We start from the raw sequence: 24,904 nt of genomic DNA, 5'->3' as shown, positions 1-24,904 counted from the left end.
TGAAATCAGTGCAAATTCTCAACTCTCCTGACGGCTTCCAAACCAGGACAAGGGGGGAGGCCCACTCACTACTGGACTTTCGGATGATGCCCCGCTCCTCCATTTCCTCCAGCGTCTGTCTCAGTTTCTGGTAGTCGGATGGAGAGACCCTCCTGTACGGCAGCCGGAAAGGCTTTTCATCTTTGAGTCGGATACGGTGGATGACGTTCTTCGCTTCTCCACAGTCAAGTCGGTCCCTGGAGAAGATGCCTTCATACTGAGAAATAAGGTCCACTAGTTTTCCTTTCCACATGTCAGACACTTCACAGGACTCTATGTCAACTTCTTTTAAGCCCAACTCTTCCAACTTTTGTAGATACTCTTTCTTTGCCCTTTTTCCACCAAATGAACATCCTTCCCCAGCTTGGGTGACATTCTGAAGGGCAGACTGGACCTTACTGGGGTTCTCAGCATGGCTGGCATAGAGCTCTAGGTCTTCTAGGGCTAGGCATGGGTGCACATCGGCCAACTTGGTGTTACGGCGGAGAATAATAGGGTGGTTCAACATGTTGATCACTTTCATGGGGACCCACTTGTCACCCCTCAAAGGACATACAGTGCGTCCTACTAGGACATTTCTTGGTGCAGATCGTGCTGTAGTGGCCTCTATGACTACAGTACTACCGACTGATAGCGGTACCTTTTCTTTCAGTTTTCCCCAGACCAAATGTTCATGTTGAGGCATGAGAGTCACACTCTGCTTGAGCATTACAGTTCCCACTTTGTCTGGTATTTTGTCACCGTGCCAACGGTTCACGTTGGCTAGCATGCTGAGTAAAAGTCCATGTGAATCTCCTTTGGCAGGTTTGGAGAGGCTGTCCCAATACCACTTTGTTTTCTTAACCTGTTGCATTATGTGTTTTATGGCGTTCGATCCAACTATCATGTCATCTGTCTGTCCAGGTACAACTAAAACAGACACTGCCATCTTGCAATCTAAAAGATCAATGTTCAAGTCATATTCATACTTAGGCTGTGCCTGGTTGCCCCCACAGCCTACAAGAACTACTTGAGTTGGCTTTCTAGACTCTGGTTTTATCACATTACATCTCAGAAGTGTGTCTTCAGCTGACTCACTTAACGTGCAGGTCATAGACCCACTATCTATCAGAGCTTGAAGTTCTACAATTTCTTGCACCATTACTGGAACATAGAAAAGACTGTCATTACTCTCTATTTTTGGATAAATCACCTCGGTTTTCATTGTGTTTCCAGTCCTTATATCTGTAGTGTTCTGTGGAGGTGTAACATGTTCGCCCACACCGCCCCCCTCTTGGTGTGAGCATGTTAGTTTAAAGCGGGGCCAGGGGGAGCCTCGGCGGTTGCCTCTCCAACTTGTTTTCTTGCTGGACATTCAAAGCCTCTGTGGCCTGTCCTGTGACACTTGAAACATAACCCCTCCTTAAAGCAGTGCGACTGAGTTGAATGGTCTGAGGCCTTACAAATTCTACAGGGACCAGCAGCAGTATTAGTTTGTGGTGTTCTGGCTGAAGTTCTCCTTTGATTTTGTTCCTGGGTTGACAGGAGCTTTTCCAGGAGAGAAATCACTTTGTTCAATGGAGCCTGATCGCTGTTAGTGGGCGTGGCTGAATTATTTTGACCGACTGCTTGTTGTTGAGTCATACACCAAGCGTCGGGGGTCATCACAACTTCTACCTTGGCAGTACTTTGCGCCCTGTGTCTGGCTGATTGTTTGTCTTGGTGATGGCTGTCAATCATTGCCTGCAAATCTCCAACGGTCCAATTTTCAATAGGCCTGCACCTAAGAGCGGCATACAGTGCCGGATCAGGGCAGTGCTTAACAAACATCATGGTCACCTCGTGACCTGGATCATCCACTCTTTTTCCCTGTCTTTGCAAGCACTCATTGGCAAGGTCAATTGCTTTGTTCAGTCTAACCCAATAATCCAAGCAGCTCTCTGACTGTCTTGGTAAGGTTTCATAGAAGTATCCTAATGGGATTGTTGATGAGATTGCCTCTCCAAAGTGCTGCCTCAAGATATTGTATATGGCTTCAGGATCTCTGCTTATGTTAACAAGGGGGTTTCCACGGAGCCCAATTCTGACTATGTCTTTAGCCCGCCCCATTAGTCTGTCCTGTATTTCTTGCCCCTGTTCTGATATACTGCATCCCTTCTTTTTCAAGTAAGCTTGCATAAGTTCTTGCCATTCAGTCACTGTGCACCGGTCTGTGCTATCACCCCGGAAGTGGGGTGGTTCTCTGACGTCTGACTTCAGAATTAGGTTGACCTTTGACCAATCAGGTATTTCTACTATTGGTTGGGGAGGGGAAGTGCTTGGACCAGCCCCTGCTAGACTAGCGGCAACTTGATTACCTATTTCACTGCCCAGTTGTTTGACTAACTCTGCTAGGGCTTGCAATTGGGTTCGGTTCTCATTTTCACCCCCTATGGCCTTCTGGGACTCTTCACTGTCATCGTTGCCTGGTTGGCTACTGCTAACATGCTCTGGTTGGCTACTACTGACACTTGGCACTCTAGTGTCGACTGCTGGGTATCTAAGAGGACTGGCTCTAGCACTATGTTCCCCCATACTGGCCAACTGAGCCCCCCGCCCCACCCCAGTGGCCATACCTTGTGAACCTCTCACAGTAACACCAACCGGAGTAACATGTACATTGTTATCACCAACACCTGATATGTCTTCTCTCTCCTGTTCTGTAATCTCACACAACTGAGGCATATGCAACATATTGTCCAAAGTTCACCTTGCCCTCAAATGTTTTAAACGTGTGATGTCGATCCAGTTCTGTTTAGGGGTCCCCCGGCGATCTGCTGCAGCTGATCTGTTGATCCGGGTCACGGCACCAATCTGTAGCGGGTTTCTTATGCACCACAGGAGAACCAAGAAATGAAGAGCAACACCACGGCTGTCTTTTAGGCTTTTATGTCGATCTGCAATAGTATTATGAAAAGACAGGACAGGAACACATCAGTCTCCAATGCACCACCTGACAAGTTGTTCTACACAGGAGCATGAAGAAAGGTAAAACACATATCCTGTCTCACATCCCCAATACATTGCTAGGTGCTTTCAGTGTTGATAGTAGCAAAATACAACAACTCATGTACAAAACCACTGCAACACAAACAAGTTACAACATAAAATCGCCTTAGAGGGCAAAACTACATCCCCCATAATGCAACACCATCACTAGTCGGCAGCTCAGCTAGCCGCCTGCATCACAGAAAGAAAGTCATACTAGCTAGCAACACTTTTAGCACTCTGTAACTATATTAATAACAACAATAAAACTCTGAAAGTTACGTGTTTCGATAGTCTCACATCCCCTTATAACAATATCTACAGCATTAACCTTGGGACGTTTATTTATTTCACGTTACGGACTTCTACAAAGGAGTAATCTGCAACCCGTACCTTTCTCTCTCAGTGTTTTCTCAGACTGAGGAGAGCGGGATCTATGGGTAGTACCAGGGTGTCAGTAGGTGACGTAAGCACCCAGATAAAATAAAATACATTTAATGAAACAAAACCTGAAGATGTTAACATCATTCAGCTACTGTAGCTGCCTACCTAACATCAACAGGCATCACCAGTAGCGCAACAATTAAAATTAGAAACCAAAAGTAAAGTTCCTGGCGATCTGACTCCCCCCTTCTGTCTGAACTTGGAACATTCCTGTTCGCGGGCTTTTGGCCACTGACCCTCAACCTGATTGTTCTGTTCTGCGTTGTGTACTATTCTAATAATTTGAAGTTTGCTGGAATAACCATTTTAACTCTACTACAAGAGCACACAGCAGACTGTATCAGTAAGCTGCTATAGGGATTCTGATTACTGCATTGTGTGTGTGTGTGAGTGAGTGAGAGTGAGAGTGAGAGTGAGAGAGAGAGAGAGAGAGAGAGAGAGAGAGAGAGAGGGTGATTTGGTACTGTGGGATTCTTTAATCAGTTTGGCTCATTAGACAGGTCAGAGTCTATGTTTGAAGTGGTGGAGTGGGTTTTGGCAATACAATTTAGATGTATTCATGGATTTAGCTGTTGAAATTCTGTCCCAGACCCCCCTACTGGCTGTAGGCTAAGCCACCAATGTCTTCAAATCCTAGGGGAGAGAGGAGCTGCTACCCCTGGGGGGAGAGAGGAGCTGCTACCCCTGGGGAGAGAGGAGCTGCTACCCCTGGGGAGAGAGAGGAGCTGCTACCCCTGGGGAGAGAGGAGCTGCTACCCCTGGGGAGAGAGAGGAGCTGCTACCCCTGGGGAGAGAGGAGGTGCTACCCCTGGGGAGAGAGGAGCTGCAACCCCTGGGGAGAGAGGAGCTGCTACCACTGGGGAGAGAGAAGCTGCTACCCCTGGGGAGAGAGGAGCTGCTACCCCTGGGGAGAGAGGAGCTGCTACCCCTGGGGAGAGAGGAGCTGCAACCCCTGGGGAGAGTGGAGCTGCTACCCCTGGGGAGAGAGGAGCTGCTACCCCTGGGGAGAGAGGAGCTGCAACCAGGAGAGACTGTGACCCTGCTCTATAAGAGCTTAACGATTGGTGATTGTTGGGGCACGTTTGTCAGGAGCTTCAGTGATGAAGACTGCTGCACTTGCTGATGTTTCACAATATGCCACGGCCGTCTCAGTCACCAGGTCTCAACACAATAGAACACCACCATCCCTCCAATAGACTTCCAGACAGTTGTAGAATGTTTGCCAAGGCTCATTGTAAGAGCTGTTAAGAGAGAGGGACTCGGAGAGAGAACAGGTAGAACCTGATATGTAAATGAGCAGAGCAAACGAATGTAACTTTCGACGACCGAATGATCATTCAGACTCTGTTTCTATTGAGAGATAAAAGGTAAGACGACGATTGTCATGTGTATTAATATAGTTGATGATATTGTTATGTGTATTAATATAGTTGATGATATTGTTGTGTGTATTAATATAGTTGATGATATTGTTGTGTGTATTAATATAGTTTATGATATTGTTATGTGTATTAATATAGTTGATGATATTGTTATGTGTATTAATATAGTTGATGATATTGTTTTGTGTATTAATATAGTTGAGGATATTGTTATGTGTATTAATATAGTTAATGATATTGTTGTGTGTATTCATATAGTTGATGATATTGTTATGTGTATTAATATAGTTGATGATATTGTTTTGTGTATTAATATAGTTGAGGATATTGTTATGTGTATTAATATAGTTAATGATATTGTTGTGTGTATTAATATAGTTGATGATATTGTTATGTGTATTCATATAGTTGGTGATATTGTTATGTGTATTAATATAGTTGATGATATTGTTATGTGTATTAATATAGTTGGTGATATTGTTATGTGTATTAATATAGTTGATGATATTGTTATGTGTATTAATATAGTTGATGATATTGTTGTGTGTATTAATATAGTTGATGATATTGTTATGTGTATTCATATAGTTGATGATATTGTTATGTGTATTAATATAGTTGGTGATATTGTTATGTGTATTCATATAATTGATGATATTTTTGGTGGACAGTGTTATAATAGTCCTACTCTCCTTAAAATGTTTTGGATATAAATTAGATGCGTGGGGTGAATTCGTTCTGTGCCCATCTGTGTGCCCCAGGGTGATCGCTCCTACACTATCTACAATCTAAAAGGGTTCTTTGGCTGTCCCCATAGGAGAACCCTTTGTAGAACCCTTTTTTTGGTACTAGGTAGAACACTTTTGGGTTCCGTGAAGAACCCTTTCCACAGAGGGTTTTACATGGAAGCCAGAAGGGTTCTACCTGGAACCCAAAAGCGTTCTCCTACGGGGACGGCCGGAGGACCCGTTTGGAACCCTTTATTCTAAGAGTGTACTGTATCATAGGTCTATAGACTTGTCTTCTCAAAACAGGCTTAAAACACAACAAGCAACAAACAAACATTTTCTCTTTATAATCTACAGTTAACTCTTTTCACTCAGGAAGGTATGTTGTGTGAAAGAGAGACTAATAAATATTGTTCGAGAGACTAACAACAACTTACACTTCCTCAAAACAGTTTGTGCGTATTCATTAGTGCCCAGCGTAGCAAAACGTTTGGCAACAGAAACCGTTTAGGTCACGTTGTACAGCGTTTAGAGTAAACGGTTTATGTTTTATTTAACATCTTAAAACTGTTGGCTGTGGAGTAAACTAATGAATACAACCCAGGTTGTCGCCTACGACTCGGCATGTTGATACCTGCCTCTTGCTGAAACCTGAGCGTAGCCTGAGGGGTATACTATGATAAAGGCTTGATATACTGGTTTTCTAAAGTTAGCCAGCTTCAGTTAGCTTCACATTCCAGCTCAGGCCTCACCCATCAGAATATACAGAACAGAACAGAAAAAAATCACAATGAAGTTTCAAGGTGAGAATCCTGCCAGGGATTATTGTAAAGTGTGTAGATAAATTAAATGTAATGTTAGTATAGTGAATAACAGTAAAACACTCCTAACAGACTACTACTACTGAGACAGGTTGGTGTAATGTTAGTATAGTGAATGACAGTAAAACACTCCTAACAGTCTACTACTACTGAGACAGGTTGGTGTAATGTTAGTATAGTGAATGACAGTAAAACACTCCTAACAGTCTACTACTACTGAGACAGGTTGGTGTAATGTTAGTATAGTGAATGACAGTAAAACACTCCTAACAGTCTACTACTACTGAGACAGGTTGGTGTAATGTTAGTATAGTGAATGACAGTAAAACACTCCCAACAGTCTACTACTACTGAGACAGGTTGGTGTAATGTTAGTATAGTGAATGACAGTAAAACTCTCCTAACAGTCTACTAGTACTGAGACAGGTTGGTGTAATGTTAGTATAGTGAATGACAGTAAAACTCTCCTAACAGTCTACTACTACTGAGACAGGTTGGTGTAATGTTAGTATAGTGAATGACAGTAAAACTCTCCTAACAGTCTACTACTACTGAGACAGGTTGGTGTCCGTTTAATCAGACAAAATGGAGTTGACTGGACGTGGTCAAGTCAATTTCAATATATCAATATTCAGATGTTATACTTCTACATTTAACATTTCATATGATAATGTAATTGTATCATAGTTCCACTATAGTGTAGTGATCCTCTACATTTCATATGATAATGTAATTGTATCATAGTTCCACTATAGTGTAGTGATCCTCTACATTTCATATGATAATGTAATTGTATCATAGTTCCTCTATAGTGTAGTGATTCTCTACATTTCATATGATAATGTAATTGTATCATAGTTCCACTATAGTGTAGTGATCCTCTACATTTCATATGATAATGTAATTGTATCATAGTTCCTCTATAGTGTAGTGATTCTCTACATTTCATATGATAATGTAATTGTATCATAGTTCCTCTATAGTGTAGTGATCCGCTACATTTCATATGATAATGTAATTGTATCATAGTTCCACTATAGTGTAGTGATCCTCGCTATATGAGCCACTTCACAATTCCAACTAAGTGACCCAATTGGTGCCAATGTCGCGATGCGTAGGTTGTTGGCCTTTTACATGTGCGACCTGGGTTCACTTCCCTGCCCAGCTGTTTGCTACATTGGTGTCAGAAGTGGTATGGTGTCTGTGAGAACATCAGAATGGACCGGATGTGTGAGGGGTCTGAGTAGCTGAAGCACGGGACTAATTAACACTGATACTGGGTTAACACTATTAATACTGATACTGGGTTAACACTATTGATATTGATACTGGGTTAACACTATTTATACTGATACTGGGTTAACCCTATTGATATTGATACTGGGTTAACCCTATTGATACTGATACTGGGTTAACACTATTGATATTGATACTGGGTTAACACTATTGATACTGATACTGGGTTAACCCTATTGATATTGATACTGGGTTAACCCTATTGATACTGATACTGGGTTAACACTATTGATACTGATACTGGGTTAACACTATTGATACTGATACTGGGTTAACACTATTAATACTGATACTGGGTTAACCCTATTAATACTGATACTGGGTTAACACTATTGATACCGATACTGGGTTAACACTATTGATATTGATACTGGGTTAACCCTATTGATACTGATACTGGGTTAACCCTATTGATACTGATACTGGGTTAACCCTATTGATACTGATACTGGGTTAACACTATTCATACTGATACTGGGTTAACACTATTTATACAGATACTGGGTTAACCCTATTGATACTGATACTGGGTCAACACTATTGATACTGATACTGGGTTAACCCTATTGACACTGATACTGGGTTAACCCTATTTATACTGATACTGGGTTAACCCTATTGATACTGATACTGGGTTAACACTATTGATACTGATACTGGGTTAACCCTATTGATACTGATACTGGGTTAACCCTATTGATACTGATACTGGGTTAACCCTATTAATACTGATACTGGGTTAACCCTATTGATACTGATACTGGGTTAACCCTATTGATACTGATACTGGGTTAACCCTATTGATACTGATACTGGGTTAACCCTATTGATACTGATACTGGGTTAACCCTATTTATACTGATACTGGGTTAACCCTATTGATACTGATACTGGGTTAACACTATTGATACTGATACTGGGTTAACCCTATTGATACTGATTCTGGGTTAACCCTACTTGGGGCGGCAGGTAGCTGCGCTCCAACGCTCTAGTGGTTAGTTAGAGCGTTGGATTAGTAACCGAAAGGCTACAAGATCAAATCCCTGAGCTGACAAGGTAAAAATCGGTTGTTTACCCCTGAACAAGGCAGTTAACCCACTGTTCCTAAGCCATCATTGAAAATAAGAATTTGTTCTTAACTGACTTGCCTAGTAAAATGAATAAATAAATAAATACTGGGTTAACCCTATTTGTGCGATGCATAGGGTGTTTTCCTTGTTCACCAGCGACCTGGGTTCACTGCCCTGCACCACTGTTTGCTACAATATTAATATCATAGACTATCTGTTAAACGAAGAGACACCACAATATGAGTGAAAGGATTTCAGGATAATATCAGTGAGTGTTGATTTAGAGTTGTCTTCTGGGTTCATCCTTGTAGCTGTCTTTATCAACAGGGTGAAATGTAACAAATGACATCAGAGTTGGGAGGTAACCAGGTCCCAGTTTAAATCACCATGACGACCATTTCATTATTTCTCCAGAGCAGCAAGGGAATCTAGAGACTCAACCTTTGTAGAATCACAATCAGCTTTATTCACCAAGTACATTTGCACGTAGGATCTTCATTTGAGCCAGTTTACTACAGCAGGAAAATATTCCTGCAGCAACAAGAAATGTGAATTATCATGGGGATTATAATTAATGGACATTTTTGTAGGGGTTGATACTTAAGTCTGATATCTCTAAGTGGAAATTACAAACTTCAGAAGCCTTTTTAATCCTCAAATACACTACAAGTTTTACATTTCCTGCATTGCAGGAACGTTCTTCTGCAGTAGGGAGTGATCAAAATAAGATCCTACATCTGTACACATAATTGTACATGGGGATATGTATGCGAGTCTATAACATCCAATCACAGAGGTTTACATCAGCTGACAGTTGCAATGTTATCGCTAATAACTCAAACTGCCCTTTTCAGATAAAGACATAAACTCTGTACAGATGTAAGATCTTAATTTGATCACCCTGATGCAGAAAAACTAAACTTGTAGTGTATTTGAGTGTAATTAAACTTTAGAAAAGGTTTTTGAAGATGATAAATTCCACATACTCATTTTATAACTGTTCATTAATTATAATCCATACAATAATTCAAATGTCCTGTTTCTGCAGGATTATTTTCCTGGTGTAGCAAACTGGCTCAAATTAAGATCCAACATCTGCAGCAATATACCTCTCTCTAATGTATGTGGCTCTATTGAGATTCACTTTTGACCATTTGACATCTTGTATTTCCTGTTGTTTAGGCTGGTTGAATGAGCTGCCTGTGAAAGCTACTTCATCTGCAAGAAAACAGGCGGCTGCACCAGTGACTGTCAGAAGTTTTGTGATTTCCTCATATGAACGTGAAAGTAAGTGTGTTGTCTACGCAGTTACAAAAATGGCTGTTGAAACTGTGGCACATATTTCTCGGTAACATTGAATAAATGTGTTGGTATGTAGGAAAGACGGGCAGACTCTCGTACTGTTGGTCTAGACTACCTACAAACTATTATAAGGCTATGATCACTTATCATGCCGACAAACCTGATGTTCTCTGTGAACTGATCTGAACAGGTTTAGGCTGGTCATCTATGATATGTAGGTTATATACAGTACATTCTCTGTCCTGCTACTGGTAGGACTATAACATTATGTTGATCTGAACAGGTTTAGACTGGTCATCTATGATATGTAGGTTATATACAGTACATTCTCTGTCCTGCTACTGGTAGGACTATAACATTATGTTGATCTGAACAGGTTTAGACTGGTCATCTATGATATGTAGGTTATATACAGTACATTCTCTGTCCTGCTACTGGTAGGACTATAACATTATGTTGATCTGAACAGGTTTAGACTGGTCATCTATGATATGTAGGTTATATACAGTACACTCTCTGTCCTGCTACTGGTAGGACTATAACATTATGTTGATCTGAACAGGTTTAGACTGGTCATCTATGATATGTAGGTTATATACAGTACATTCTCTGTCCTGCTACTGGTAGGACTATAACATTATGTTGATCTGAACAGGTTTAGACTGGTCATCTATGATATGTAGGCTATAGCCGAGGTATAGACCTTGATCTGCATATCACTAACAAACTGCTATTATACATTATAACCTAGTCTACTTTAAATAATATAAAATCTCTCACTTGATGCAAAAAACCTTTCTGAATGGTTCAACAATTTCCTCCTTGGATCAATCATGCCCGTTTTAGCCCTTCTGTCTACATTCTCAGATACGTTTAGAAAAGAACAGATTGAAAGACAATAAATAGCCTACTGTTAGTGAATACAAATACGTGTGAGACATGGCCTTGTGTTGCTGTACTGTCTATAACTACCTTAACAAACAGTGACTTATTATTATTGTTGTTGCTGTACTGTCTATAACTACCTTAACAAACAGTGACTTATTATTATTATTGTTGCTGTACTGTCTATAACTACCTTAACAAACAGTGACTTATTATTATTATTATTATTATTATTATTATTATTATTATTATTATTATTATTATTATTATTGTTGCTGAACTGTCTATAACTACCTTAACAAACAGTGACTTATTATTATTATTATAATTAATATTATTATTATTATTGTTGTTGTTCTGTCTATAACTACCTTAACAAACAGTGACTAATTATTATTATTATTATTGTTGCTGTACTGTCTATAACTACCTTAACAAACAGTGACTTATTATTATTATTATTATTAATATTTTTATTGTTGCTGTACTGTCTATAACTAACTTAACAAACAGCGACTTATTATTATTATTATTATTATTATTATTATTATTGTTGTTGTTGCTGTTCTGTCTATAACTACCTTAAAAACAGTGAATTATTATTATTATTATTATTATTGTTGCTGAACTGTCTATAACTACCTTAACAAACAGTGACTTATTATTATTATTATAATTAATATTATTATTATTATTGTTGTTGTTCTGTCTATAACTACCTTAACAAACAGTGACTTATTATTATTATTATTATTAATATTTTTATTGTTGCTGTACTGTCTATAACTAACTTAACAAACAGCGACTTATTATTAATATTATTATTATTATTATTATTATTATTATTGTTGCTGTACTGTCTATAACTACTTTAACAAACAGTGACTTGTTATTATTATTATTATTAATATTATTATTTTTGTTATTATTATTATTATTATTATTATTATTATTATTATTATTATTGTTGCTGTACTGTCTATAACTACCTTAACAAACAGTGACTTATTATTATTATTATTATTATTATTGTTGCTGTACTGTCTATAACTACCTTAACAAACAGTGACTTATTATTATTATTATTATTAATGTTATTGTTGCTGTACTGTCTATAACTACCTTAAAAACAGTGACTTATTATTATTATTATTATTATTATTATTATTATTGTTGCTGTTCTGTCTATAACTACCTTAACAAACAGTGACTTATTATTAATTAATTATTATTATTATTATTATTATTGTTGTTATTGTTGTTGTTCTGTCTATAACTACCTTAACAAACAGTGACTTATTATTATTATTATTATTATTATTATTATTGTTGTTGTTGTTGTTCTGTCTATAACTACCTTAACAAACAGTGACTTATTATTATTATTGACAGTTACCATGGAGATGAAATGTCACAACAACATGTTCATGTGATGCTTTAAATCACCTGACTGTTTCTATGTCTGTTAGTAAATGTTTTATTTCTCAAAGAGATAATGAATACATGAGAACAATTGACAGTCAAGAACTAGTTGTCACTGTGTTAACCACAACCAACATGCTGGATCTCTGTTTAGTTGTCACTGTGTTAACCAACATGCTGGATCTCTGTTTAGTTGTCACTGTGTTAACCACAACCAACATGTTGGATCTCTGTTTAGTTGTCACTGTGTTAACCACAACCAACATGCTGGATCTCTGTTTAGTTGTCACTGTGTTAACCACAACCAACATGCTGGATCTCTGTTTAGTTGTCACTGTGTTAACCACAACCAACATGCTGGATATCTGTTTAGTTGTCACTGTGCCTCTTACATCTAGACGTTCCGCTAGCGGAACACCTGCTCTAATATCCAATGATAGGCGTGGCGCGAATTACAAATTCCTCAAAAATACAAAAACTTCATTTTTTCAAACATATTACTATTTCACAGCATTTTAAAGACAAGACTCTCCTTTATCTAACCACACTGTCCGATTTCAAAAAGGCTTTACAGCGAAAGCAAAACATTAGATTATGTCAGCAGAGTTCCAGCCAGAAATAATCAGACACCCATTTTTCAAGCTAGCATATAATGTCACAAAAACTGAGAAGACAGCTAAATGCAGCACTAACCTTTGATGATATTCATCAGATGACACACCTAGGACATTATGTTATACAATACATGCATGTTTTGTTCAATCAAGTTCATATTTATATCAAAAAACAGCTTTTCACATTAGCATGTGACGTTCAGAACTAGCATACCCCCCGCAAACTTCCGGGGAATTTACTAACAATTTACTAAATTACTCACGATAAACGTTCACAAAAACCATAGCAATTATTTTAAGAATTATAGATACAGAACTCCTCTATGCACTCGATATGTCCGATTTTAAAATAGCTTTTTGGTGAAAGCACATTTTGCAATATTCTAAGTACATAGCCCAGCCATCACGGGCTAGCTATTTAGACACCCGGCAAGTTTAGCCTTCACCAAAATCAGATTTACTATATCAAAAATGTTATTACCTTTTGTTGTCTTCGTCAGAATGCACTCCCAGGACTGCTACTTCAATAACAAATGTTGGTTTGGTCCAAAATAATCCATCGTTATATCCGAATAGCGGCATTTTGTTCGTGCGTTCCAGAAACTATCCAAAATGGTAAATCAGGGTCGAGCGCATGGCGCAATTCGTGACAAAAAAATTCTAAATATTCCATTACCGTACTTCGAAGCATGTCAACCGCTGTTTAAAATCAATTTTTATGCAATTTATCTCGTAAAAAAGCGATAATATTCCGACCGGGAATCTCCTTTTCGGCAAACAGAGGAAAAATCACAAAGACGGGGGCGGCCAGGGCCCGCGCCTAAGCCCAAAGTCCCTTGATCGGCCACTTGAGAAAGGCGATAATCTGTTTCAGCCTGGGGCTGGGATGACGACATTCAGGTTTTTCCCGGGCTCTGAGCGCCCATGGAAGACGTAGGAAGTGTCATGTTAGAGCAGAGATCCTTTGTAAAAGATAGAGATGGCAAAGAAGTTCAAGAAATGGTCAGACAGGCCACTTCCTGTAAAGGAATCTCTCAGGTTTTGACCTGCCATTTGAGTTCTGTTATACTCACAGACACCATTCAAACAGTTTTAGAAACTTTGGAGTGTTTTCTATCCAAAACCAATAATTATATGCATATTCTTGTTACTGGGCAGGAGTAGTAACCAGATTAAATAGGGTACGTTTTTTATCCAGCCGTGAAAATACTGCCCCCTAGCCATAACAGGTTAACCACAACCAACATGCTGGATCTCTGTTTAGTTTTTAATGTGTTAACCACAACCAACATGCTGGATTTCTGTTTAGTTGTCACTGTGTTAACCACAACCAACATGCTTGATCTCTGTTTAGTTGTCACTGTGTTGACCACAACCAACATGCTGGATCTCTGTTTAGTTGTCACTGTGTTAACCACAACCAACATGTTGGATCTCTGTTTAGTTGTCACTGTGTTAACCACAACCAACATGCTGGATCTCTGTTTACAGGGGTCAGTGCTCTAAAATGAGTCTCTCTGGGGAGAGAGAGGAGGGGGGCCCTGCCTCTAAAATGAGTCTCTCTGGGGAGAGAGAGGAGGGGGCCCCTGCCTCCAAAATGCATCTCTCTGGGGGACATGACACCAAAGCTAAGAGGTAAGATGACAATTTTATGAAGAATTGATTTAGTTTATTTCCTAAATAAATAGCTATCTTAAGGTGAATGCACTTACTGTAAATCTCTCTGGATAAGAGCATCTGCTAAATCAGGGGTTCTCAATCCGGGGTCTGTGGAGGTACTGCAGGGGTTCTGCAGGAAGCATGGGGAGTGGTGGTGTATCCAGGGAGAAAACTAAACTAATATTCTGAAATGTCATTGTGGTCTTATGTTCCCATCTATTGGAATTATTTAGCAACTGCAGTAGTGCTGAAAAAATGTGTTATTCCTTACTAAAGTTGTAATTACTCAGAATTACTAGTTAATTTTATCACTTACAATCATAAAATAAGAAATTATACCATAACAAACAATTAAACTGACATAAACCAAAATCACTATATATGTAGTTATTTAGTTAATTACCAAATTGAGCCGGTCGGTCACATTTGAGAGTGAGGGAGATATATAGCATTTTGCATAAAAAAAACATGATTTTTGTCTCTCTGAAATGAAACCATCAAGTGATAGATTTTAAACAAATCCTTGTCTGTGAGAGATGTAATAATTAATACATAATTTTTTTAAACAATAAAAGTTCATTTCTGTAAAGTGATATGTTGCGTTTTGGAACTCTTCTTATGTTTCCCATCTGAGATCAGAGTAGATGAGAGATGTAATGTTTGTCTCTGTTGTGTTGAAGTCCAATCAAGCAGGAGAGACCAGCCTCCCCTGTTCCCAGCTGTGTGTCCATGAAGAGTGACCGGTCTATGGAACCTCCTATGAAGTTTAGAGGGGGAGACTTTTCTACTGAACAAAGGTAAGAAGAACTCATGGGTCATGGTCAGTGAGTTAAACAACACTCTCTCTAGTCATTTCTACTCTCCCATTTTCCCATTTATTTTTTCAATTTTCATAGTCCTTAAACAATATTAAACAAACACAACATTCCCTCCCTGTTTGTGTGTGTGTGTGTGTGTGTGTGTGTGTGTGCACTCCCTGGATGAAGAGATATAATCTCTATCCTGATTGCCTAGTCACTTTTACCCCTACCGACATGTACATATTACCTCAACTACCTGGTACCCCTGCACATTGACTCAGTACTGGTAATCCTTATAGTCTCATTATTACCTCAACTACCTGGTACCCCTGCACATTGACTCAGTACTGGTACTCCTTATAGTCTCATTATTACCTCAACTAACTCGTACCCCTGCACATTGACTCAGTACTGGTAATCCTTATAGTCTCATTATTACCTCAACTACCTGGTACCCCTGCACATTGACTCAGTACTGGTACTCCTTATAGCCTCATTATTACCTCAACTACCTGGTACCCCTGCACATTGACTCAGTACTGGTACTCCTTATAGTCTCATTATTACCTCAACTACCTGGTACCCCTACACATTGACTCAGTACTGGTAATCCTTATAGTCTCATTATTACCTCAACTACCTGGTACCCCTGCACATTGATTCAGTACTGGTACTCCTTATAGTCTCATTATTACCTCAACTACCTGGTACCCCTGCACATTGACTCAGTACTGGTACTCCTTGTAGCCTCATTATTACCTAAACTACCTGGTACCCCTGCACATTGACTCAGTACTGGTACTCCTTATAGTCTCATTATTACCTCAAATACCTGGTACCCCTGCACATTGACTCAGTACTGGTACTCCTTATAGTCTCATTATTACCTCAACTACCTGGTACCCCTGCACATTGACTCAGTACTGGTACTCCTTATAGCCTCATTATTACCTCAACTACCTGGTACCCCTGCACATTGACTCAGTACTGGTACTCCTTATAGCCTCATTATTACCTCAACTACCTGGTACCCCTGCACATTGACTCAGTACTGGTACTCCTTATAGTCTCATTATTACCTCAACTACCTGGTACCCCTACACATTGACTCAGTACTGGTAATCCTTATAGTCTCATTATTACCTCAACTACCTGGTACCCCTGCACATTGATTCAGTACTGGTACTCCTTATAGTCTCATTATTACCTCAACTACCTGGTACCCCTGCACATTGACTCAGTACTGGTACTCCTTATAGTCTCATTATTACCTCAACTACCTGGTACCCCTGCACATTGACTCAGTACTGGTACTCCTTATAGTCTCATTATTACCTCAACTACCTGGTACCCCTGCACATTGACTCAGTACTGGTACTCCTTATAGCCTCATTATTACCTCAACTACCTGGTACCCCTGCACATTGACTCAGTACTGGTACTCCTTATAGTCTCATTATTACCTCAACTACCTGGTACCCCTGCACATTGACTCAGTACTGGTACTCCTTATAGTCTCATTATTACCTCAACTACCTGGTACCCCTGCATATTGACTCAGTACTGGTACTCCTTATAGTCTCATTATTACCTCAACTACCTGGTACCCCTGGACATTGACTCAGTACTGGTACTCCTTATAGTCTCATTATTACCTCAACTACCTGGTACCCCTGCACATTGACTCAGTACTGGTACTCCTTATAGTCTCATTATTACCTCAACTACCTGGTACCCCTGCACATTGACTCAGTATTGGTACTCCTTATAATCTCATTATTACCTCAACTACCTGGTACCCCTGCACATTGACTCAGTACTGGTACTCCTTATAGTCTCATTATTACCTCAACTACCTGGTACCCCTGCACATTGACTCAGTACTGGTACTCCTTATAGTCTCATTATTACCTCAACTACCTGGTACCCCTGCACATTGACTCAGTACTGGTACTCCTTATAGTCTCATTATTACCTCAACTACCTGGTACACCTGCACATTGACTCAGTACTGGTACTCCTTATAGTCTCATTATTACCTCAACTACCTGGTACCCTGCACATTGACTCAGTACTGGTAATCCTTATAGCCTCATTATTACCTCAACTACCTGGTACCCCTGCACATTGACTCAGTACTGGTACTCCTTATAGTCTCATTATTACCTCAACTACCTGGTACCCCTGCACATTGACTCAGTACTGGTACTCCTTATAGTCTCATTATTACCTCAACTACCTGGTACCCCTGCACATTGACTCAGTACTGGTACTCCGTATAGCCTGATCTCTGAGAGTGAGACAGAAATATACTCTTACTGTGTTAAACCTAGCAGTTCTACTGATTTCTCTGAGAGGCAGATATATATTATTACTGTGTTAAACCTAGCAGTACTACTGATTTCTCTGAGAATGAGGCAGATATATATTATTACTGTGTTAAACCTAGCAGTACTACTGATTTCTCTGAGAGTGAGGCAGATATATATTATTACTGTGTTAAACCTAGCAGTACTACTGATTTCTCTGAGAGTGAGGGAGATATATATTATTACTGTGTTAAACCTAGCAGTACTACTGATTTCTCTGAGAGGCAGATATATATTATTACTGTGTTAAACCTAGCAGTACTACTGATTTCTCTGAGAGTGAGACAGAAATATACTCTTACTGTGTTAAACCTAGCAGTTCTACTGATTTCTCTGAGAGGCAGATATATATTATTACTGTGTTAAACCTAGCAGTACTACTGATTTCTCTGAGAATGAGGCAGATATATATTATTACTGTGTTAAACCTAGCAGTACTACTGATTTCTCTGAGAGTGAGGCAGATATATATTATTACTGTGTTAAACCTAGCAGTACTACTGATTTCTCTGAGAGTGAGGGAGATATATATTATTACTGTGTTAAACCTAGCAGTACTACTGATTTCTCTGAGAGGCAGATATATATTATTACTGTGTTAAACCTAGCAGTACTACTGATTTCTCTGAGAGTGAGACAGATATATATTATTACTGTGTTAAACCTAGCAGTACTACTGATTTCTCTGAGAGGCAGATATATATTATTACTGTATTAAACCTAGCAGTACTACTGATTTCTCTGAGAGGCAGAAATATATTATTACTGTGTTAAACCTAGCAGTACTACTGATTTCTCTGAGAGTGAGGCAGATATATATTATTACTGTATTAAACCTAGCAGTACTACTGATTTCTCTGAGAGTGAGGCAGATATACGTAAAGCATTTTGAAAATAAAAACATTTGACTCTGAAATGAAAACATCAAATGATACATTATAAACATGTACATGTCGGTCATTGAAAAATTGCATGCCATGATTAGGGAGTTAAAAAACACCTATCTCATTTATAATTTCTTTAAACAATAAAAGTTAACATATGAATGTTTCTGAAAGTGATATATAGCGTTTTGTAATGAAACTCTTCTTATGTTTCCCATCTGAGATCAGAGTAGATGAGAGATGTAATGTTTGTCTCTGTTGTGTTAAAGTCTAATCAAACAGGGGAAACCAGCCTCCCCTGTACCCAGCTGTGTGTCCATGAAGAGTGACCAGTCTATGGATCCTCCCATACTGTTTAGAGAGGGAGACTTTTCTACTGAACAAAGGTAAGAAGAACTCATGGGTCATGGTCAGTGAGTTAAACAACACTGTCTCTAGTCATTTCTCCTCTCCCATTTTCACATTTCTTTTGGTTGTTTTCATAATCCATAGGCTAATACTTTAGTCCATTTTCATAGTCCTAAAACAATATTAAACAAACACAACGTTCCCTCCCTGTGTGTGTGTGTGTGTGTGTGTGTGTGTGTGTGTGTGTGTGTGTGTGTGTGTGTGTGTGTGTGTGTGTGTGTGCTCTCCCTGGATGAGGAGATATAATCTCTATCCTGATTGCCTAGTCACTTTTATCCTTACCTACATGTACATATTACCTCAATTACCTGGTACCCCTGCACATTGACTCAGTACTGGTACTCCTTATAGTCTCATTATTACCTCAACTACCTGGTACCCCTGCATATTGACTCAGTACTGGTACTCCTTATAGTCTCATTATTACCTCAACTACCTGGTACCCCTGCATATTGACTCAGTACTGGTAATCCTTATAGTCTCATTATTACCTCAACTACCTGGTACCCCTGCACATTGACTCAGTACTGGTACTCCTTATAGTCTCATTATTAGCTCAACTACCTGGTACCCCTGCACATTGACTCAGTACTGGTACTCCTTATAGTCTCATTATTACCTCAACTACCTGGTACCCCTGCACATTGACTCAGTACTGGTACTCCTTATAGTCTCATTATTAGCTCAACTACCTGGTACCCCTGCACATTGACTCAGTACTGGTAGTCCTTATAGTCTCATTATTACCTCAACTACCTGGTACCCCTGCACATTGACTCAGTACTGGTACTCCTTATAGTCTCATTATTACCTCAACTACCTGGTACCCCTGCACATTGACTCAGTACTGGTACTCCTTATAGTCTCATTATTACCTCAACTACCTGGTACCCCTGCACATTGACTCAGTACTGGTACTCCTTATAGTCTCATTATTACCTCAACTACCTGGTACCCCTGCACATTGACTCAGTACTGGTACTCCTTATAGTCTCATTATTACCTCAACTACCTGGTACCCCTGCACATTGACTCAGTACTGGTACTCCTTATAGTCTCATTATTACCTCAACTACCTGGTACCCCTGCATATTGACTCAGTACTGGTACTCCTTATAGTCTCATTATTACCTCAACTACCTGGTACCCCTGCATATTGACTCAGTACTGGTACTCCGTATAGTCTCATTATTGTTTGTTTTATTGTGTTCTGTTTGACTGGTACTGTATATATAGACATATTGATGTTTTATTGTGTTACTGTTTGACTGGTACTGTACATATGGACATACTATAAAGTATGTGCATCAATAGACTCTGAAGGATTCAAGTGGAACTGAGATGAAGTGAATCAGTATCTGTATGTGACAACTCAATATTAGGAGGGTGTTCTTAATGTTTTACATTTATTTTGTTTGTTGATGTTTGTTGATTAATGTAATGTCACATAATTCAATGCTTAATTAATATAATGGCACATATTTTAATGCTTTATGTCAGCATATATTTTAGTGCTTTATGTAATGTATTTTATCTATTGAAATATGGTTTTATATATTATATATATTGTAGTTTGATGGTGATTCATTATGTTTTCCAGATTCTCTAACCAAACTCTGAGATCAGTCTCTCCAGTACCCAGTCATCTGTCCATGAAGAGTGACTCCTCTATGCATCATCCTATACAGTTTAATAATGGATCAGGGACCTTTGACCCCAGGTAAGTTACTGGTCAGAATTGATGATATTTCTATTGAAGAGGAGAACCTTCAAGATCTGAAACCAGATGTATTTTGAGTATCTGAGTATATACTGTAAAGCATCTGCTTATCATTTGTTGTTTATGTCATATATCTTTTATACAGTGAGTGTACAAAACATTATGAACACCTGCTTTTTCCATGACATAGATTGACAAGGTGAATCCAGGTGAAAGCAATGATCCCTTATTGATGCCACTTGTTAAATCCACTTCAATCTGTGTCGATGAAGGGGAGGTTAAAGAAGTATTTTTAAGCCTTGAGACAATTGAGACATGGATTGTGTATGTGTGCCATTCAGAGGGTGAATGAGCAAGTCAATATATTTAAGTGCCTTTGAATGGGGTTTTGTGGTAGGTCTCAGGCACAAAATTCTAGTAATGGTGTTGTGGACATGTTATTCATTCCAGAGGCTACTACCACACTCAGACAGCACAGTATACTGTTCCCAGCTGTCTGTCTATGAACACAGTATACTGTTCCCAGCTGTCTGTCTATGAACACAGTATACTGTTCCCAGCTGTCTGTCTATGAACAGTGACTTCTCCATGCATCATCCTGTTAATTCCAGTGGTGGAAGATCAATCACCTTTGACCGAAGGTCACCACATTTTGAGAATCTTCAAGATGTCATATAGATATGTTGTTGTAATTTGTAATTTGTTGTAACTGAGTTTATTAGAGTAATTACTGCACCCTCTTATATCTCTGTAGTGGATGGTCTACTCTGTTAGAGGATCAGTATCTCTCCTTTATCTCTGTAGTGGATGGTCTACTCTGTTAGAGGATCAGTATCTCTCCTTTATCTCTGTAGTGGATGGTCTACTCTGTTAGAGGATCAGTATCTCTCTCTCTCCTTTATCTCTGTAGTGGATGGTCTACTCTGTTAAAGGATCAGTATCTCTCTCTCCTTTATCTCTGTAGTGGATGGTCTACTCTGCCAGAGGATCAGTCCAGGTGTGCAGTGTGCCAGCAGGTTCTGAGGGATCCAGTCTCTATCACCTGTGGACACAGGTTCTGCAGACAGTGCATCACCAGATACTGGGAGAAACCTGCTCCTTCAGGAGACTATGACTGTCCTCAGTGTAGAAAGAGATCCAGAACACTTCCTGTACTACAGCACCTGAGGGAACCTAATGATGCAAGAGGCTCTGAAAACAGTAAGACCACTTGCAGACCTGTGCTAAGTCAATACCTCAATATGATTTAAATGTAGTTAACTACAATAATATGAGATAATATAAGTTACTGTAGTTGTGGAGGCCCACATTTCATCCTGTCAATGACTGTGTCTGATACACATCCATTTTACTCCTCCCTTGTAGTGGATGACAGCCTGCAGAGAGCTATAGTAAACCATAAAGACAGTCTGCAGAGAGCTATAGTAAACCATAAAGACAGTCTGAAAAGGAGGTATGAATGTGTGATAGAAGGCATGGAAACAGCAGGGAACCAAACTCCCCTCAACAGGATTTACACAGAGCTCTACATCACAGAAGGAGAGAGTGAAGGGGTTAACAATGAACATGAGGTGTGGCAGCTAGAGACAGCATCCAGGACACCAACCTCACATGACACAGCAATCCACTGCAATGACATCTTTAAACCCTTACCTGGCCAAGAGAGAAGCATCAGAACTGTGCTGACCAAGGGCATCGCTGGCATCGGAAAAACAGTCTCTGTGCAGAAGTTCATCCTAGACTGGGCTGAAGGGAAGGCAAACCAAGATGTGGAGATCATATTTGTGCTTCCTTTCCGGGAGCTGAACTTGATCAAAGATCTCCAGTACAGTCTTCTCAGGCTTTTAAATGACTTCCACACAGAACTAGACATAGGCAATGCAAAGAAACTCACTGCCTGTAAAGCTATGTTCATCTTTGATGGTTTGGATGAAAGCAGACTTCCATTAGATTTCCAGCACAATGAAAAGGTGTCTGATGTCACCCAGACATCATCTGTTGATGTTCTGCTGACAAACCTCATCAAGGGGAATCTGCTTCCCTCTGCTCTCCTATGGATAACCTCCCGACCTGCAGCAGCCAATCAGATCCCCCCTAAGTGTATTGACCAGGTGACAGAGGTACGAGGGTTCAATGACCCACAGAAGGAGGAGTACTTCAGGAAGAGATTCAGTGATGATGACCTGGCCAGCAGAATCATCTCACACATAAAGACATCAAGGAGCCTCCACATCATGTGCCACATGCCGGTGTTCTGTTGGATTTCTGCAATAGTCTTTGAACACATGTTGAGTACAGACAAGAAGAGAGAGATGCCCACGACTCTGACTGAGATGTCCATACACTTCCTGCTCATTCAGACCAGCCTGAAGAACCAGAAGTATCATGGAAGAGATGAGATGGATCAAGAGGAGCTCATGGAGTCAGATAAGGAAATTCTTCTGAAGCTGGGGAGGCTGGCGTTTGAAAATCTGGAGAAGGGTAATCTCATGTTCTATGAAGAAGACCTGAAAGAGTGTGGCCTTGATGTCAAAGAAGCCTCAGTGTACTCAGGAGTGTGCACACAAATCTTTAAAGAAGAGTCTGTGTTATTTCAGAGAGTGGTGTACTGCTTTGTTCATCTCAGCATTCAGGAGTTTCTCTCAGCTGTCTACATGTACCATTGTTACACAACCAGGAACATGGATGCACTGAAGCCCTTCCTCAAGAGAAAGTCTAGAGGTGCGTCTGAAGAGCTAACCTTGCATGAGCTGCTGAAGAGTACCGTGGATAAAGCCTTGGAGAGTAAGAATGGACACCTGGACCTTTTTGTCCGCTTCCTTCATGGCATGTCACTGGAGTCCAATCAGAAACTCCTACGAGGTCTGGTGGCACAGACAGAAAGCAGTCCGGAGAGCGTCCAGAAAACAATCCGATCCCTTAAGGTGATGCAAAGGAAGAACATGTCCCCTGAGAGGTGCATCAATCTCTTCCACTGTCTGATAGAGATGAAAGACCATTCAGTACAGAAGTTCATCGAAGTGTACTTGAGGTCAGAAAAGAGATCCAAAAACCTCACACATGCTCAGTGTTCAGCGCTGGCCTACATGCTGCAGATATCAGAGGAGGTTCTGGATGTGTTTAACCCAAAGGAATACAAGACATCAGAGGAGGGTCGTAGGAGACTGGTCCCAGCTGTGAGAGGCTGCAGGAAAGCTCTGTAAGTATCACTGTAAATATCGCACACCAAAATAAATTGTAGTTATAGCAGTATTTTCATTGGCTGACTGGCTCTGTAAGTAATCATGAGACTATCCCACAGACCAAACTTTACTGAATGTAGGAACAACAGTATTTTCATTGGCTGACTAAACTTTCTATCAGCTGAAAACTCTTAAACTACAAAACAAACTAATCAGTAAAGTTGTAGCATTGAGCCATGAATGCACAGCCTGTACATTATTCGTGCACCATAACGGTGTAAGCTAGGAAAGCTGAGAATAACTTTTTAATACAACCTGTATGTCATTGTATTTCTTCTGTGTTTGCAGACTAGCTGGCTGTAAACTCACAGACACATCCTGTGAAGTGTTGGCCTCAGTTCTCAGTTCAAACCCCTCACACCTGAGAGAGCTGGACCTGAGTAACAATGACCTGAAGGATTCAGGAGTGAAGCTGCTCTCTGCTGGACTGGGGAATCCCCACTGTAAACTGGAGACTCTGAGGTCAGTATTCCTGTAGTTGGTCAACAAGTGATAACTGTTCACCAGATCCACATGTGTTTACCAGACACATAGTCCACACCATATGTGTTTGGACAGTGAAGCTTACAGTTTTAAATGTGGTGCTATGCTCCAGCATTTTGGATTTGAGATGTTTCATATCAGGTGACAGTACAGAATGTCACCTTTTATTTGAGGGTATTTTCATACATAGCTGTGTTACTGTTATTAAGAAAGGAAAGCACTTTATGTATTTAGTTCTCCCATTTGAAAAAGTTGTACATATTCGGACAAATTCACTTATATTGTATTAAAGTTGTCATAAGTTTAGTATTTAGTCCCATGTTCCATGCC

At 39.8% G+C, this 24,904-nt stretch overlaps 1 protein-coding gene across 3 annotated transcripts; it reads left to right on the top strand.

Moving 5' to 3' along the window:
- Positions 1-15,351: 15,351 nt before the first annotated feature.
- Positions 15,352-24,584, top strand: LOC145867119 (NLR family CARD domain-containing protein 3-like). Of its 3 annotated transcripts, XM_082971172.1 has the most exons (6): positions 15,352-15,465; positions 18,991-19,107; positions 20,730-20,849; positions 21,814-22,049; positions 22,215-24,048; positions 24,380-24,584. In XM_082971172.1, the coding sequence occupies exons 1-6, from the start codon at positions 15,398-15,400 to the stop codon at positions 24,567-24,569; spliced, it is 2,565 nt and encodes an 854-aa protein (XP_082827298.1). In that variant the 5' UTR covers positions 15,352-15,397; the 3' UTR covers positions 24,570-24,584. The 3 variants fall into 3 exon arrangements, with proteins under 3 accessions (XP_082827298.1, XP_082827299.1, XP_082827300.1); XM_082971173.1 differs by lacking the exon at positions 24,380-24,584 and having other exon boundaries at positions 22,215-24,052; XM_082971174.1 differs by lacking the exons at positions 15,352-15,465; positions 18,991-19,107; positions 20,730-20,849 and adding an exon at positions 21,327-21,490.
- Positions 24,585-24,904: the final 320 nt, after the last annotated feature.

This window comes from Salmo salar, unplaced genomic scaffold (assembly GCF_965601325.2).
Source record: "Salmo salar unplaced genomic scaffold, fSalSal1 ptg000206l, whole genome shotgun sequence".
In the NCBI taxonomy this organism is placed as follows: Eukaryota; Metazoa; Chordata; class Actinopteri; order Salmoniformes; family Salmonidae; genus Salmo; species Salmo salar.
Note: the sequence above shows the minus strand (reverse complement) of the source record. Positions and strands in the feature narration are given on the sequence as shown.